Source organism: Buteo buteo, chromosome 19, assembly GCF_964188355.1.
Source record: "Buteo buteo chromosome 19, bButBut1.hap1.1, whole genome shotgun sequence".
NCBI classification, from domain to species: domain Eukaryota; kingdom Metazoa; phylum Chordata; class Aves; order Accipitriformes; family Accipitridae; genus Buteo; species Buteo buteo.
Genome location: NC_134189.1, coordinates 26,656,616 through 26,672,420, shown reverse-complemented (window position 1 = coordinate 26,672,420; position 15,805 = coordinate 26,656,616). Strand labels below are relative to the sequence as shown.

The 15,805-nt window shown below is 38.0% G+C and overlaps 1 protein-coding gene across 2 annotated transcripts in view; it reads left to right on the top strand.

The window, feature by feature from the left end:
• ATXN10 (ataxin 10) overlaps positions 1–15,001 on the top strand; it is a 107,367-nt gene extending 92,366 nt beyond the window's left edge. Inside the window, exon 10 of one of the 2 annotated variants that reach the window (XM_075051806.1) lies at positions 13,144–15,001. In XM_075051806.1, coding sequence (XP_074907907.1) covers positions 13,144–13,331 — 188 coding nt within the window. In that variant the 3' untranslated portion in view covers positions 13,332–15,001. The remainder of the gene's footprint in view (positions 1–13,143) is intronic. The other variant, XM_075051805.1, reaches the window with a different exon arrangement.
• Positions 15,002–15,805: the final 804 nt, after the last annotated feature.

Genomic DNA, 15,805 nt, shown 5'->3' with positions numbered 1-15,805 from the left:
ATCTTCGTGGCCCTCCTCTGGACTCACTCCAACAGGTCCATGTCTTTTATGTTGGGGGCTCCAGAGCTGAAGGCAGTACTGCAGGTGGGGTCTCACAAACGATGCACAATGCAATTGCTCACCACCTGCCAACTGATGCCCAGTTAGTTCCTGGACAGTGATCCCCCCAGGCCAACTCCCCCCCAGTTTATATACTGGGCATGACGTCCCATGGTATGGAATACACCTTTGGCCAGTTTGGGTCAGCTGCCCTGGCTGTCTCCTCCCAGCTTCTCGTGCCCCTCCAGCCTTCTTGCTGGCTGGGCATCAGAAGCTGAAAAATCCTTGACTGAGGATAAACACTGCTTAACAACAACTGAAAATATCAGTGTATTATCAACATTCTCCTCATGCTAAATCCAAAGCGTTACACTATACCAGCTACTAGAAAGAAAATTAACTCTATCCCAGCCAAAACCAGAATACCATGTCTCTCCAATTTAGAAACAAGGATGTCACGTGGGACAGTGTCACATGCTTTGTACAAGTCCAGGTAGTTGATGTCAGTTGCTCTTCCCTTATCCACCAATGCCGTAACCCTGTCGTAAAAGGCCACCAAATTTGTCAGGCATGATCTGCCCTTAGTGAAGCCATGTTGGCTGTCACCAATCACCTCCTTATTTTCCATGTGCCTTAGTATAGTTTCCAGGAGGATCTGCTCCATGATCTTGCCAGGCACAGAGGTGAGACTGCCTGGCCTGTAGTTCCCTGGGTCTTCCTTTTTTCCCTTTTTAAAAATGTTTATATATATGAGGAAACACCCAGCTGGCTATGTTTTAGGAGTAAGAATTTTCAGCAGTTGTGAAAGGAAAACCTGTGGTTGCTGTGGATATCCATACATAGGCCCCTTAGTTTGTATAATGGATGAAAATGTAGAAAATATAAGTTAATTTTCAGATACTCCTTCCCTAAGCTGCTTCTGTGATATTCAGTCTGAAAGTCATCTGAGGGGTAGATTGAAAATACTTTTGACTTCATGGCAGCAGCAAGTATAATTGTGGTTCATGAAACTTCTGGCTAAAGCTAGAAGAAATCAAGTTGCTATGGTCTACAACAATGGCAGTTTGTTTTTGTGAGATGCCAGCAAAGACTTTTGGGGGAGCTGACAGACATTTTGTTTCTAAGTTACAGAGTGCAACCTAAAACAGGCCACATACTGTAAAAAAAGCCTTACAGCTGAAGAGCAGCCAGTAGAAAGCAAAAATCAGAGTTTGAGTTGACTTTTTAGAGTAAACCATCATACAGTTGAGCATTTTCATGTAAATGTGGCTATCTCATGTATGTTGGCAAGAAACTACAGCATAACGTTACATCAGTAATGGTTGCCTTTCTTTGGAAAGCTCACTTCAGGCACCGCCAATGCATTTAGTAGTTTGAGGTGACCTATTTGATTCTGTATTTTCATAAGCATACATAAAATCATGTTATTTCAGTGGATATGGTCAGTGCAAAGGACTTAGACTACTGATGAAAACAGTAATGACCTCCTCATGCCCAGTCAAGTTCTGTCTACTTGGAAGAAATTACCCTTTTCTTCATCCTATCGACACTTGCTTTGCTGCACAGGTTTGGAGTCTACCTGGGCTAAATGAAAGTATATTCTTTGGAAGAAGGTTTCAATTTTGCTTTATTACAGGTTGCTGCTGCTGCAGCCCATATCCTTGGACACAGAACACTATGAGAATCTTATTTTCTGTGAACCAGTACTGATTGTGTTACTATGACTTTAACAAAAAAGGTGATAGTAAGTTTTTAGTGACCCAACAGTGGTTGAGGTTGGCAGTGAAAGAATGGGACTTGTCAGCACAGGTAAAGAGCAGAAACTTGTTGGCCTGAACCTTTAGGTTTATAGTGCCAAAGACAACACAAAATATCAGCTGAGTGGAAGCCAACTACCACAGATGGAACTGGGATGAAAAGAAATGGTCAAGCAAGAAGAAGTTGCTGTATTGCCATACTCCAGACTGATTCAACTCCAATGTGCTGAGAATTCTTCTTTAACGAGAGTGGGAGGATTTCTGGTTTGTGGCCTATGCACAAACCTTAGCTCCTTCTCTGTATCTTACAATTATATTCAGATGAACTGGTCAGACTAGAAGCTGGAACAGGTACAAGTGTGGTTATTCATTGAGCAAGAACAGTCTGAGAGGGGCTTATTCCTTTCACCTTATTCAGCAGACCAAATCCTATCCTGTTCCTGCAAGTTGCTGCAAATTCTTTATAGCTATATTTTGTTAGATACTAATGGAGCCTAGGGGTCTGTGTGGCTCACAAGGGAATCCCTCAGTGTTGTATGATAAGGGGATTTTTTTTTGGCTGCAGTGGTGGGCTGGTTTGCTAAGTGATTCACAAGAAGCTTCAACCTTTTTTGTTATTTCTCATGGTGAAAGGGGAGAAACACAGCTATTCCCAAATGCTGCTTTTGGTTTTAGGTGGGAAGGTCATCTGCCCACCAATGCCTATTTCTGTCACTATGTGTCAGGGTGTTTTTACGCTCTTGAAATAAGCATTGCAAGTAACCAGTCTTGTCCTTACAGAAGTGTTAATGGACTAAAGAGGTCTGCATTCCGTTCTAAGTAGGATTTTTCTATATGATATTGAATAAAGTATCCTGAGTGGGATTATTGTAAAGCTTTGAAGGGGGAGGATCTAGGTGCGTGCTCCCGGTTGAAAAGGGTACAGGAGGCCTTTGTGTAACCTAATTTTATTTTAATTCACTCTTGACATTGGCTTCACAGCTGAAGAGTTGGGATAATGCAACTTCCATGTCTTAACGCATTGTTTATCTTTTCTGTATGTTGCAAACTCTTTGGACCAGAACTTAGTTAAAGGTGGGGAACCAACCAAAAAAAAACCTACCACATTAAGCATGATATTTGGTAGATCTGAATTCTGACTCAAAGACTGCAGTTCTGAAATGTTGATTACAAGAAAATGTTTACTTTAGAATGAAAACAAAAGCGTGAAGTTTTCTTGTGAGGTGTTCTACATCTACTAGCTGTATCAGTAATCCACACTGTTCCCCAAGAACAAATTTTCTCTTGTCAAATGTAACATTCTCCTAATATGAAAAAGACTTAAGACCACAGAAGGAATGCAGTGTGCAGTACAGGAAAAGATATTCTGTGAAATGAAAGCACTGTCCCTTTTTTTTTCTTCCAGAAATGACCACAGATTAAATTTTGTGTTTGGACATTTAACAAAGTTATAATTTCTAATGGTATATTTCAGGTTGCTGATGCCATAATTTCAGGATACAATTTATTTAGTGCAACTATGCAGGATGTAGGATCATCCTATGTAGGATGATTAAACACTGAAATTCAGAGTTCATGGGGAGGGGGGGGAGTATTAATTTTCTTGACGGTATATAAAATACTAAAGCAGATTTGCAGAGATGTAAATGTGAAGTCTCTTCTTCAGTATGTCACTTCTAGCCAGCTCCAGTTAGTGACAACTACCATCATTAAGAAACATGTGTGATGTACAGGGTCCGTCTTAGAGCTGGAGGAAGTTTAACAGAGGTATACAGAGTGCAGGAAGGCTCTTTCAAATGTTACATTATAATATTTCTAATCCTTTGAGAAGAGTAATCTCTGTAGGCACCAACTCATGCATGTAAAAGTGGAGAATTAAAGTTAATAACTCTATTTCTAAACCAAATATTGTCATATTTGTCCTCTGCCCTAATCCTCTTGGTGGATTTAAATCCATGACAGGCTTGAATTCTTGAAAGAAAGCGGATCTTTAGTTACCAGCAGCACCAAAAAAAAAAGAAAAAATGGAGAAAATATAATATTTCACTGCTTTTATAGCTCAAACAGCTTGCTTGATTTTTCTGTAGACTTTCTTTTGAAAAATTCCCCTCTGGGCTGAGACGAAGCACTAGAAATTTGAGACCCAAAGGTTTTTGTTTTTTTTAAATAAAGCTAGGAGTGGTTCAAAAATATTGTTGAGAATGGAATGCCTTCTACAACCACCTTATCATATTTCAGTCTGTCTTCTTGACATTGTTTCTTGCATGCCTCCAGAGAATATTCAGATGTCATATGGCCAATGCTTTGCATAATATCTTTATTCTGACATTTTTCTGTTGTCCCATTTTCAGTCACTATTATTAAAACAAACTGTAACTTCAGCTGGCGAATGCATTGTCCTGTGTAGCTCCTTCCTAATCCTTAAATCGTTTTGCCTCATTTCCCCAGATCTTTGTTTAGTCTTGGTTCTATTCCCAAAACGGTTTCCAAAATGTAACCTTTCCTTTCTCACTAAGGATATATTTGCAGTCCATTCCACTGACCTTGTTGATTTGTTCTTGTCTCTTGATGTTCTGAGATTTCTTCAAGGAGATGCAACCATTTCCTGAAATTGTAGCAGATATAATTGTGGCTAATGGCTATTTTGCAAAACATGGTAGAAAAACGTTAGTTGGTTATAATTTAGTTGCATCTTTCCAAACACCCATTTATTTAACTGTTGTTATTTTTGGATGCACCAGACATCATCTGGTGTCTATGAGACTGGAACTGGAGTCTCATTTACCTTCATTGTTTTGATTATTTGTCATAAAATAATGTTTGAAATCACCAAAAGCAGCAGGGGTGGGAGTTATGCCATGTAAGTTATTCAAAGACCCTGAATCAATAAAATACTCAAGTACAATGCTGAAAGATAAGATGGCATACAGATCCTTGTTGAATCTATATAAATAGATGAATCTCTAGAGATTATAAATAGAAACAGAGCTTCTGTCCAAATTGTGAGTCAGCTTACCTTGTCATGTGCCTTGGAGTGATAATTTATAATTAGTTTGACCACATCTCAGGTATTAACTGGGTTGGGTTTTTAAGTCTAGTGCCAAATTTTTGAAAGTTTTATTTGACTTCTATAATTCCCATTTTAAAGTGGTTTAGAAAAGCTGTTTATTTCTATATGTATGCATATAAATATACATGAATATATTTCTGTGTGGAGCTTTTTTCTTTACATGTCCAAGGAAATTTAAAATTCCTACAGTCTGCCTGATATTTAATCAGTTTGTGAACACAGTTACCATCCCCCTATGCTTTAGTGCTTTACAGCTCAATGTTTGTGGTAGGTTTTGATAGTAATTTGATACATGAGTTTCAACTTAATGGAATTTTGCAATTTTTTTCTGTACCTGGGAAAAGAAGATAAGCTAAGGCATTTTTAACAGTTAGGTAACAGCAATTGAAGCTCTTTCTTTTTAATGTAACAACCTGCTAACTCTGTGGTACCTCTTATAGATAACTAACAGATTTAGTTGTCATGAATTCTTAAAATGGGATTAGTGTAATGGAAGGGACTGCAAGAACAGAATATTGTAACTGTGGAGCATTAGCTTGAGATTGATCAAGAGTGTGATTCTTTCTGTTTTAAAACCAGATGATTTATAGTTACTCATAAATTATGGGTTTCTATTAAAAATGTAAGTCATAATTTAAAAAAAAATTGGCAGCCTAAGCAGCAAAAATGAATGTGTCATATTCATGGTTTTAAGCTAGTATTACAAGTCTGAGTATAGGAAAAAGTAAAACAAACTAGAGGTTATGGCTTAATTTTTTTTTTTAAAGTTCTGTAAGTTTTGGCATAAGAGACATTATAATAAAAATAGCCTGACATAGCTAAACATGTACTATGGCTTTTGTAGCTCTGGAGTACTTGACCGAAATTTTGTGTTTAATCTCATAGTATACTAAGGTGTCTTGGCACTGTGCTTTTAAGTCCCACAGAGCATGAGAGGAGGCACATAGGATATGGATTAAATGTTGTTTAGCTGGCAGGCGTTAAAGACTAATAGCAGTCTGGGTATATAATACTGTTCAGTGGTGTCTTGTGTGATCTGTTAACCTAGAAATACTAGTGATCTGGGGAGAAAAATCCCCACATTGCTCCAGGTAAGAAATGTCTTAGTAACCCTAATTGCTGTAGTAGTAAATGAACTTTAATGAACATTGGGTACCATTTTGCTGGATGTCACTGAGGTGAGTATGTAGTTAAAAGCAGTCAAGCCTTGGAACTAAGAATGAGCCCTCATGATTTGGCTCTGGATGTCAGAACTGGAGATTGCTGAAAATGTGTTTCTGAATGACCTGGAGAGCTTGGACTCTACTTGTGGGAGCATAGCTAGGAGTGAGAGGGCAACTGAATGTTCTGAGGTTTTGTTTTTCACTTTTTCTGAATTATTGATAGCCAGAAGGAGCAGGCAACTGTGTTGCACCTGCAGTCAGCCATATAGCAAATTTTGGCAGAATTTGTGACATAGCCCTTGGTGCCTATGCTTCAAAAGGGACGCTGAAAAATACAAATGAAGGGAAGAGGTACAAGAATTGTGCAAAGCTTGGAATATCTCCCTCAGTTTCTCTCTTTAGTTCATGCAGAAGATGCTTACTGAGTGCCTTGATTATGATCTGTGAATTATTATTTTTCTTTAATCTATAATGAAAATCAGTGTTTGGAAACATTTCTAAACAAATCTAAACCAGAAATAAATCACAGGCTGTAATGAATGATTTATTTACCCATTGGAACAATTTATTTAGGGACACAGTGAAATCTCCTAGTCAACATTGGATGTCTTTCAGAAAAAGGCATGAAAATATCTTGTACATGAAACAGAATTGACAGCCTTGATTTCAAGAGTGGCTGACCTTTGGTTGTCTGTGTTCTGTGCAAAAGTGTTGGGCAAAAGAGGGATAATCGTCCATTCTGGTCTTAAAGTGTATTTGTTGCCCGTAGATACTTAAATGGGTGAACTTTCACTGAAAGTTATACGTGAGATATAACATGCCCGTCTGTTGATTATACGGAAGATATCAGCCCCAAAACCTGTATCCTACCAGGCACGCTTTAAGAAATGGATTCATCATTGCAGGTGATGGGTAGGATGTTCAGAGACTGATATAAATACAGGTAGCCACGAAGATGGTGTTTGTCTGCTAGAGGAAGCGATAACTACTGGTGTGGGGGGTTAGTGAAGGCTTGGGAACTGAAAAAATATATTTAATCTACAGTTATTTTCTGCTATGGATGTTTTCTAATTTTTGTAGGCTGTGAATTACAGAGAATGTTGCCTTAGTGTTGAAACTATTGTGATGACTTTAAACTGAGTAGTTTTGCCCATTTGTCTATTCCGAGATGGTATCATTTGAGGTCTTCTTCTGGCAAAGCAATGTTCTTCTACAGAGTGGAATTCAGGCTGCAAACGCTAGTTCACGTTTTTGGGGATAGGCTTTCTGTCTTTACCAGAATATTTTGTGGCAGCGAATTTGTACGGGGAGTGCTCGCAGTAAGCACCAGCAGCCCACCCTGGTCTCCCTGTCCCAGTAAGGAGTGGGAAAGGGCTGGCTGCGGGCATCTCATTTCATGCCTGTCCAGTGAAGCTTTGCTGCCACGTAGTGGTGGAGATTGAAGCTTGTTTGGTGGTGGATGGTCCAACCCTCCTACTGATCTCTTGGACCAGGTGAGAGTTACCTGCAGCAGAAATGAACCTCTGCTTTGGGTTCCCCAGTGTTACAAATCTTATCCTTAAAAAGTGTGATCAGGAATAAATGCCTTTTCCAGCATCCAGTGGTACCTCTCCACCTTGGAGGCTTCTAGGTTAGATGAGTTGTGCTATGTCTCTTCTGCAAGGGCCAGGTCAAGCAGGGGAAGGACGGAAGGACATTCCCAGCTGAAAACAGCACTGTCTGCTTCTAGCTTTTAAACCCAGAACGTGGTGACTGCAGTCATAGGTGATAATAACTGCTGTGGAATAAATAAAAATACAGGCAACTGCAATATTTTAGACCTTTGTATTCTAACTTCTAGGCAGAGTATTTTAAGTTTGTATAGGCTGAATTCCTAAAGTTTTCTGATGCTCATAATTTAATGTCAGGTATAAATAGCATCCAAAGCATTAATTCTAAAAATATGAATTAGCTTCCTTAAGTAAATAAATAAAGATAAAACCTTCAGTTCTTTACATTTCCTGTGATTATTTTTTTGGTAATGTCTTAAGCACAACTAAAAGTTACGTAAAAAGGTAAAGCAGTTGTAAAGAATTGCTATCATCTTACACGCCTTCTAGGACTTCATAAAACTACTAAAAACCCCAACAGGAAGGAACCTGTAGAGCTTTGTAAGTAATTTGGCTGACTGCGAGGGACCAAAATCCTGACTGTCTACTACGTGTGGTCAATCACAGCACGTTGATCCAAACTGTGACTAACAGTTGCAGTAGCTGTCGAGAGACCTCTTTTAATGGTGAGAAGAATTATCTTCAAGTTGCTTTGAAACAAAAGTACTTAAAAGGACTGAAAGACTTGAAGGGGAAATGGTTTATGTCTTTTCAGTTTGGTCCAGTCAGGTCTGTAAGTGGAAGTGATTCTTCTAACGTGACGCTTTAGTATTTCACTCCTGTCTGCAGAAGTTTTAGTGATAGTTGGATTACTTGTTGAAGACCAGAAAGAAATATAATTAACAAGAATTATATTTTCATTATCTCTGGTTTCTAGCTCTATAAACCTGTTCCAGAAAAGCTCTTAGAGAAGTTGAGTGGCTTTAGCTGTTGCATAAACAGCCCATTTGACTAGGGTTCCATCCCATGTGGGTTGTCTTTCTTGATAAGGTTGTGTGTCTTTTCCCATATTTGATTAAAATGTAGTTAATATTTAAATAGTCAAAAATCTGATTTAAATGAGGTAATGGAATTGGGCAAAGAATATCCTCTTTTTCTCATTAGGCCAAATTACTCTTAAAGAAGAAAGTTTCCTAAGAAATCATTTAATTATTGAAAACCAACTGTAGTGCCGGAAACGGTCTAACTATAAAAAAAAAAAAAAAAAAAAAAAAAAAAAGAGTATCTACACGATGTAATAAATCAAACTCTGCACCAAGGATGTTATATTTAAAAATTCCTCAGTATTAGTAACTATCAAGAGGACTTAAGAAAACAGATGTACGTATTTCATTCTCCTTGTCGCCACTCTTCAGTATCCTGTATGAGTTAATGATAATACTTAACTTTTAAAACTTACTACTTGCCTTTTTCAAGCAACATACTTTCAAGATTACTTATGCATTGCTGCATACCTATCTCATCAGATTCAAACCTCATTAATAATTATGCCTACTATCCTTCATCCGTAGAATCCAAATTGGTTTGTAGAACAATTTGTAGGGGTCCTGATGGCTGCAATAGATTTGCCAATAACATTTAGTCCAAATTGGACCTCCTAATAAGAGAATGAAAAGCCAGAATACTCTCTTTGGGACATGGTTTGTAAGTCCTCCTCTCCAGTAATGCATCACAATAGGATATTGGTTAGCAACTCCTGACAGTATGTGGTTGTATTTTCATACACCATTAAACTTGTAACAGTCACTGTGCTATTGCCAGCATTGACTCTAGCAACCTCTTGTAGCAGAATCCATATGAAAAGAAACAAGAGAATTGTGAAAAGTTCCCTTTGCAGTCAATGGCAAAACTTCCACAGGATTTAGTAACATAGATTTTCATGGTTTATGTTGATTCCAGATAGGAAAATTTTTCATCTCCTGGGGCAGATTGCCAGCACGTTTTCTCTACCTCCCTTCCTTTCTCCCTGTATGCTCCCCTCCCTGACAATTGAAGTTGCAACCCAGAGGAGTTTAGATGATAAATTTTAAATTGCTGTGTGAAGATGTTACACAAGTATGGAACACAGGGCAAGCTGACTCAGTTTTGTTATTGCTTGTATAAGTCAAAATAACATAGGAATCCCATAGCATACAGTACTGGATTTTGAAAAAGAGTTGCTGTAAATGCATACCAATGTTTGCTTTCATTCCCTAAACACAGTCTGGTAATGAGGCTCCTGAAAAATGAAATGAAAATTTTTCTTTCTTTTGTATGCCTTCTGCACTGTGACAGAGGTACTGTAATCTTCACTTCCTTGTCTATAATATTAATTAATTTGAGAGTGCAATGTGTCCTCTTGGAAAAACCTAGACAAGTCTATGCAATCAGAACTACTGTGCTTGCTGCATTTCTTCTATGCAGTTTCACAACAAACAGGCTCATGCTCTTATTTGTAGTAACTATGGAAACTTTAGAAGCTCTCTTTCTAAAGCTGAGCATACAATAAAGTGCTTAAAGTGTTGGTAGGATTAGAGACTCTAGAATATGTTTAATTTTCTCTCTCTGTCTCTATCTTTGGAGAGGAGCAAGAAGGTAATGTGAATATTAGCTGGGGACTAGCTTTAATCTCTGCTGACACTTAAGTCTGTCTAGGTCTGCACACAGCCATCCAAAGGTCTTAGCCTCACACAGCATGTGAACAAGGGAGATCATGCATATTCATGACTGAATTTACAATGGAAAACCTACATGCAGAAAAGAGTTTTTGAGTGAGTGAAAACGTTATTGAAACCATTTTGCAGCTTCAGCTACAGTAGTCAATAATGATAAATGCCATAATGACGATAGAGTTCATAAGATAATGGGGATGTCTTAGATATTATGTAAGCATGAATGGATACGATAGTAGGAAAACATCATTTGCTGTGGGGTTTAGCAGTGTTTTTGTGTTGAAGGAGATAAAGATGATGGTAGCAGGATTATTGCCAAGGCTAATACAGAAAAAAAAAATTTTGAGAGTACTTTTTTCTCTGTGTGGCACTTTGTGTGATCAATAACTGCCACTCTTTGAAAATTACTTCTATTTTTTTTAGGAGGTATTCTTTTATGCAAGTGCTGTATTTTATGCAAAGCTGTATTTTAGGAACACAAGAGAAGTCTGCTCCTCGTCCCAGGAGCAGAGCCAGGGAGAGTAGTAGCATGTTTCTCACAGTCCATTGGGAGAACTTCATGTTTTGGCACTCATGAAGTGCCCTAAATCAGACCTCAGAAGGACCTGCTGGGTGTCAGCCTTTGTTCATCTGCATTCATCAGCTTGCATACTTTACTATTCTGAAATTTATTTCTTACCATTAGAGCTGATGAGTAAGATTCTGCTCATACATGATTTTATTTCTTTGGTATTTCATTGTTGTTTTACATACTCAAACATAACCTGCAGTGGAAATACTCAGTTTATATAACTTAAATGTAGCTTGGCACTTGTCTTCTCGCTTAACTATAGTAGTGATGCACTGAAAGAAGAGAATACATTGATATTCTCTATCACATTCACCTATTAAGGCTTTGATGTGATACATGATTTGGGGTTTTTTTTTTCATTTCTTTCCTCTGTCATTACCTCATGCCAGAATTTTTTAAATGAAGGAGGTGTGCAGCATATTTCCTGCAAAAGTTTGAAGAACTCTGTCAGAAAAAAAGCCCCATAATTCTTACTGCTTTGCCATTTTTGATTTTCAGTTCTGGGCTGCTTGAATGTGAAAATAAACTGCTATTAAAGGCAGGGGGCTGTTTTACTGATGCATGCCAATGCAGGATTGTTCCCTAGCATGTATGTTTCTTGTGATGTTTGTGCGAGCTGCTCTTCGTCTAAGCCCTTCTCTCTCTGTTGAGGATTCCTTGTGTGCTTTTTATTTCAGTCCCTTCTCTACTTTCCTTTGGCATCTAAGTAGCACTGTAGTTAGGTATGGTCATAAACTTTTTTTTTTTTGGTCTCCTGTATTCTCAGTTTATCATTTCCCCTCTCTTAAAATGTAAGCTTGTGAAAGCAGGACCTGGTCTTACATTAAGAAAGCTGCTTCTGCTGCATGCGGTTGTTCATCCATCCACATTGGCTGGTGCATCCAACAGCCAAGCGTGAGAGGCTGCCTCTGCCCAAAGTGTCTAAAAGGGGTAGTTGGAGGTGGCAGCAAGGCAGGCGCAGCAGTCAGTGCAAGGTGCACAGAGAAAATGGCAGACTGCTGCTGTAAGAATGTGCATGCAGTGGTACTGGATTTTCCAAATGCTGTCATGATAAATTGTGTAAGAAAGTCCAGTTCCGGTATTTTACTCTTTTGGCTGAAGTTCCCATCTTCCCCAATTCAGGAGTTTTCCCCTCCAGTCACCCCCTGGCAAATGCCCATTAAGAACACTATCGTATCTCTGTGCTTAGACACTGTCCAACCCCAAAGACGTCAAGGAGTAAATTATGCATATTCTTCTGCTGGATGTGAAGCTACATGTAGTAAATAATTGGTGCCCTGCAGGCAAACCACTTTTGTGTGATTCAGAATGGCTTGCCCTCCCATATGGGTAACTCGGGAAAGATTATATCATAACATAGCTTTTCAGCTGCAGAATTGGGGCTAACATCTCTGACACTTCATAAAATGAGCACTGTAGTTCACTTGGAAGATGCCTGACTGATAATCCTGGGAATTTAAATCCTTCGTCTATGGCCCTGACATGTGCCTCAATCCTGGCCTCGAGGGACCACCTTAGAAGGTGAATGAGTTGCAGCTTGTGCCCATTTAAACATGAGCAGGAGCTACCTGCTGGTGATCTTAGCGTCTGTTCCGTTGGCAAGTTTGTAAAGAACCCAGGCACAAAGAACCGAGTTTAGATAGCATTAGAAGTTAAATATTTTTAAGTGTCTCCCACGTTATTTGTGCTATTTTCAGTTGTTAATCTGGGTATGTTTCTCTCTTTCTATATTTCTTCAGCTTGTACAGTGAAAATAATAGTTGTCGTCTTTCTTGTAGCTGATTTACAGCTCATTTTGTTTGCCAGTTCTTGGAAGTGCAGTGTTGAAGTGTTCGGATCATAAACACAGCGACTGACTTCTTTTTTTTTATTTTTTCTTAAATCTCACCAGGAAGATCATTGGAACATTTCAATTAACTGTAATTTTGGTTTAAAACAATATGTCCTTTTAATTCCTGCAGTTCATTTGAGTTTTGTCTTGTTTTTTTTAATTCAAGATAAAACCTAGTAAACTTGCCTGAAGTTAACGGACATGCCTCATTTAAACTTCAATTACCTCATATACAAGTATTTGCAGGTTCAGAACCATTGCCTGTAAATGTCTTTTTCTAACCCTTGATTTCTACTGTTTTTCTGGGTTTGAGGGATGGGGGGGCAGCAGGGGGAAGGGAATGCAGTAATAAATTAAAATAAGCATTATTTCGTCTTTAAATAAATAAATGATCCTTAACTTTGTCCAACAGTTGTGAACCAGTGGGCAGTATATGCTATCCGAAATCTCACGGAACAGAATGAGAGAAACCAAGAGCTTATTGCACAGATGGAGGAGAAGGGGCTGGCAGACAATTCTGCCCTTGAGAGTATGGGTTTAGAGATAGAGAAACGAGATGACAAGTTAATTGTGAGATCTGTCAGGAAAAAGCCCTCATGAACAAAACATTAAGAAGAGTCAAATCATTAAAAGAGGATTTCTCTTTTAAAATATTTTTCCCTGCTCAGGCAATCAAGATTTCTTCAGTTTTAGTTCCAGTCTGCTGGAAGTGTTGCATTCAGAAAAACTGCCAAATGATACTTCTGCCTCGCTGCTGTAAACAAAAGGACACCTACACATTTTCTAAATACCTAGGTAAATTAACTTACGGAAAAAGATCCTTCTTTTCAGATGGCTGAAATTTCATTACAATATTGTTTTGTTAGAAAGATGTCATGCGTGCGGTATTGAGTTGTTATAATTTCCATTGCTGAATCTGGAGATAACTATTATTAAAAACTCAACAAAGAAATAACTGCTTTGCAGTCTGTCTTCTCCGTTTAAAAGATCTATGCTGAGTCAGGGCTAAACAATGAAAGTTACTCATTTTCAATCATAGTGCTTAAGTATCTCTGCAGTGGAACATTGCTGTACATAAATATGTAGTGAATTAAATACAACATGCCTCCTGTGTGTCTAAATTATTAGTAAATTATCTTTTCTACCTTGTTACCTTTCAGTCTTCATGACAAGTGTATTAAAAACAAAGCTGAAGCTGTTGTGGCAACAGATGCTACATTCCTTTGCACTGGGGCATGTCTCTGTTTTGGAGACTTGGGTGTTTGTTTGAATTTTATTTGTTCCTTTGGATGGTAAGTCAGCCCACTTTCCTTTTATTTTGCACTTCTCATGGGTTTTCTGAACTCTGGCAGACTGCTGAAGAGGTAGTTTCTCACTGTGATTAATTCTAGCAGTTTCTTTTCACCCCTCTGCCTTTCCAAAACATTGACAAAACTCATTTCCAGTTAATTAATTCAAGAGAGGCAGAAGAATGGAAGGCCCTGCCTCTTCATTTTGGGTACCCTCCTATATTGTTGTTGGACCCTGCCACTGTGGAATGTGGCATGAATGAGATGGGGGGAGAAGGGGGGGTGAAGAAAGGACGGGGGCATGGTTAACTCTGTGTGTGCCATAGCTTTGCCCTGGTAGCCAAGAAATGTAATCCTCCACGCATAAGCAAAACAAGAATTACAGCTTAATATTACTAGCGCTTGTGTATCATTGCTGTCATTTGGTTATCTTCAGTTGTGTCTAACAGGAAGGTCCCAGAAAAGTTAAATTGTTCATGTTGTTGTCGTCATTTAATCCCATTCTTAAACAGAAAGGCAAGTTTATGTCCTGAAACTACATGTACATGTAACAGACATTCAGCCATGTGCATCAGTTTTTGCTCCTCCAATTCGTGTTTTCATTTAAAAATGAAAAAAGCACGTGGTACTTTGAGAAATATATAGTAATACTTAAAACTGATGGTGAGTATAGCTGAACTACTAAGATCTTTTCAAGTTAACCATAATATTTCAGTGTCTACCATGCTGATCAGGTGGGACTATGGAATTGACCTAGTGGGATTTTAGTCACCTGCGGGTTTTAAAGGCTATGATACAAAACTGCTGTCTTTAGCCATTTATTAAGTAAAGGATGTATATAAAGGGATAACGGCAATAGGAACAAAGACTGTAACTTTGCTTGCTTTTAGTGACTTCTTACTGTAAAAACAAATGGGGGAGAAAAGTGTTCTTTGTTTTAGCAAAGAATAAATACAAATATAAAGAAAGTGCTTTGTTTGCTTTTTTAAAATAATTTGACAGGAATATTTCAGCAGATATTAAAAACTGTTGCCTTTAAGTGCTGGTTTGTAAAATAATTTCTTATGCAGGTAGGTGCCTTTTGCTAGATGAATGGAAGAGGATATATGGTTTTGGTTCTTCTTGAGCACAAGGTCTATCAGATTGTGGTTTCTCAATGATTTCCATAAGCCTTAATTCTTGTATTTAGGCCAGAATTCATTTAGCAGTTTAATTACTGTGTCACATAAGATTTACAGCTGGTTTTGTTTGGGTTTTTTTAATCTTTGTCTCCATAACACAATGGAAAACTCATACTTCTAGTACCTAAATGGCAAAAAAATAAAAAGTCTACTCTTAAAAAAAAAAAAAAAAAAAAAAAAAAAGGTTTTACTCAGAAGGCTACATCATTCAACTTTAAAGGAAAGAATTAAACTTTTGCTAACAAAGGAGCATCAAATTTAATAGTACCTAGAAATAAAGCTAAGTCATTTTCAGTTGAGTAATCTTAAAGCTTCAAACATTTTTATTTTAGCACCACTATTTAGGAAACTCATGTTAGATAATTTAACAAAGTGAGGGAAAAAAATAGCATAATTATCCTGAACAGAAAATGAACTTTCTGTGTAAGGAAAAAATGCAAAGAATTTCCTTTTATTTAGGATAATAAAGAGTTAAAATCCTGTTCACAAAGCAAATCCAGAAAGAACTTTGGTAGTGGAAAAAGCAGTGGGAGTCCCTTTTTCCTTTTAAGCAGTTGGGAATAGACAGGGGTTTTTAACTTGATGGTTGCCTACCCACCAATGG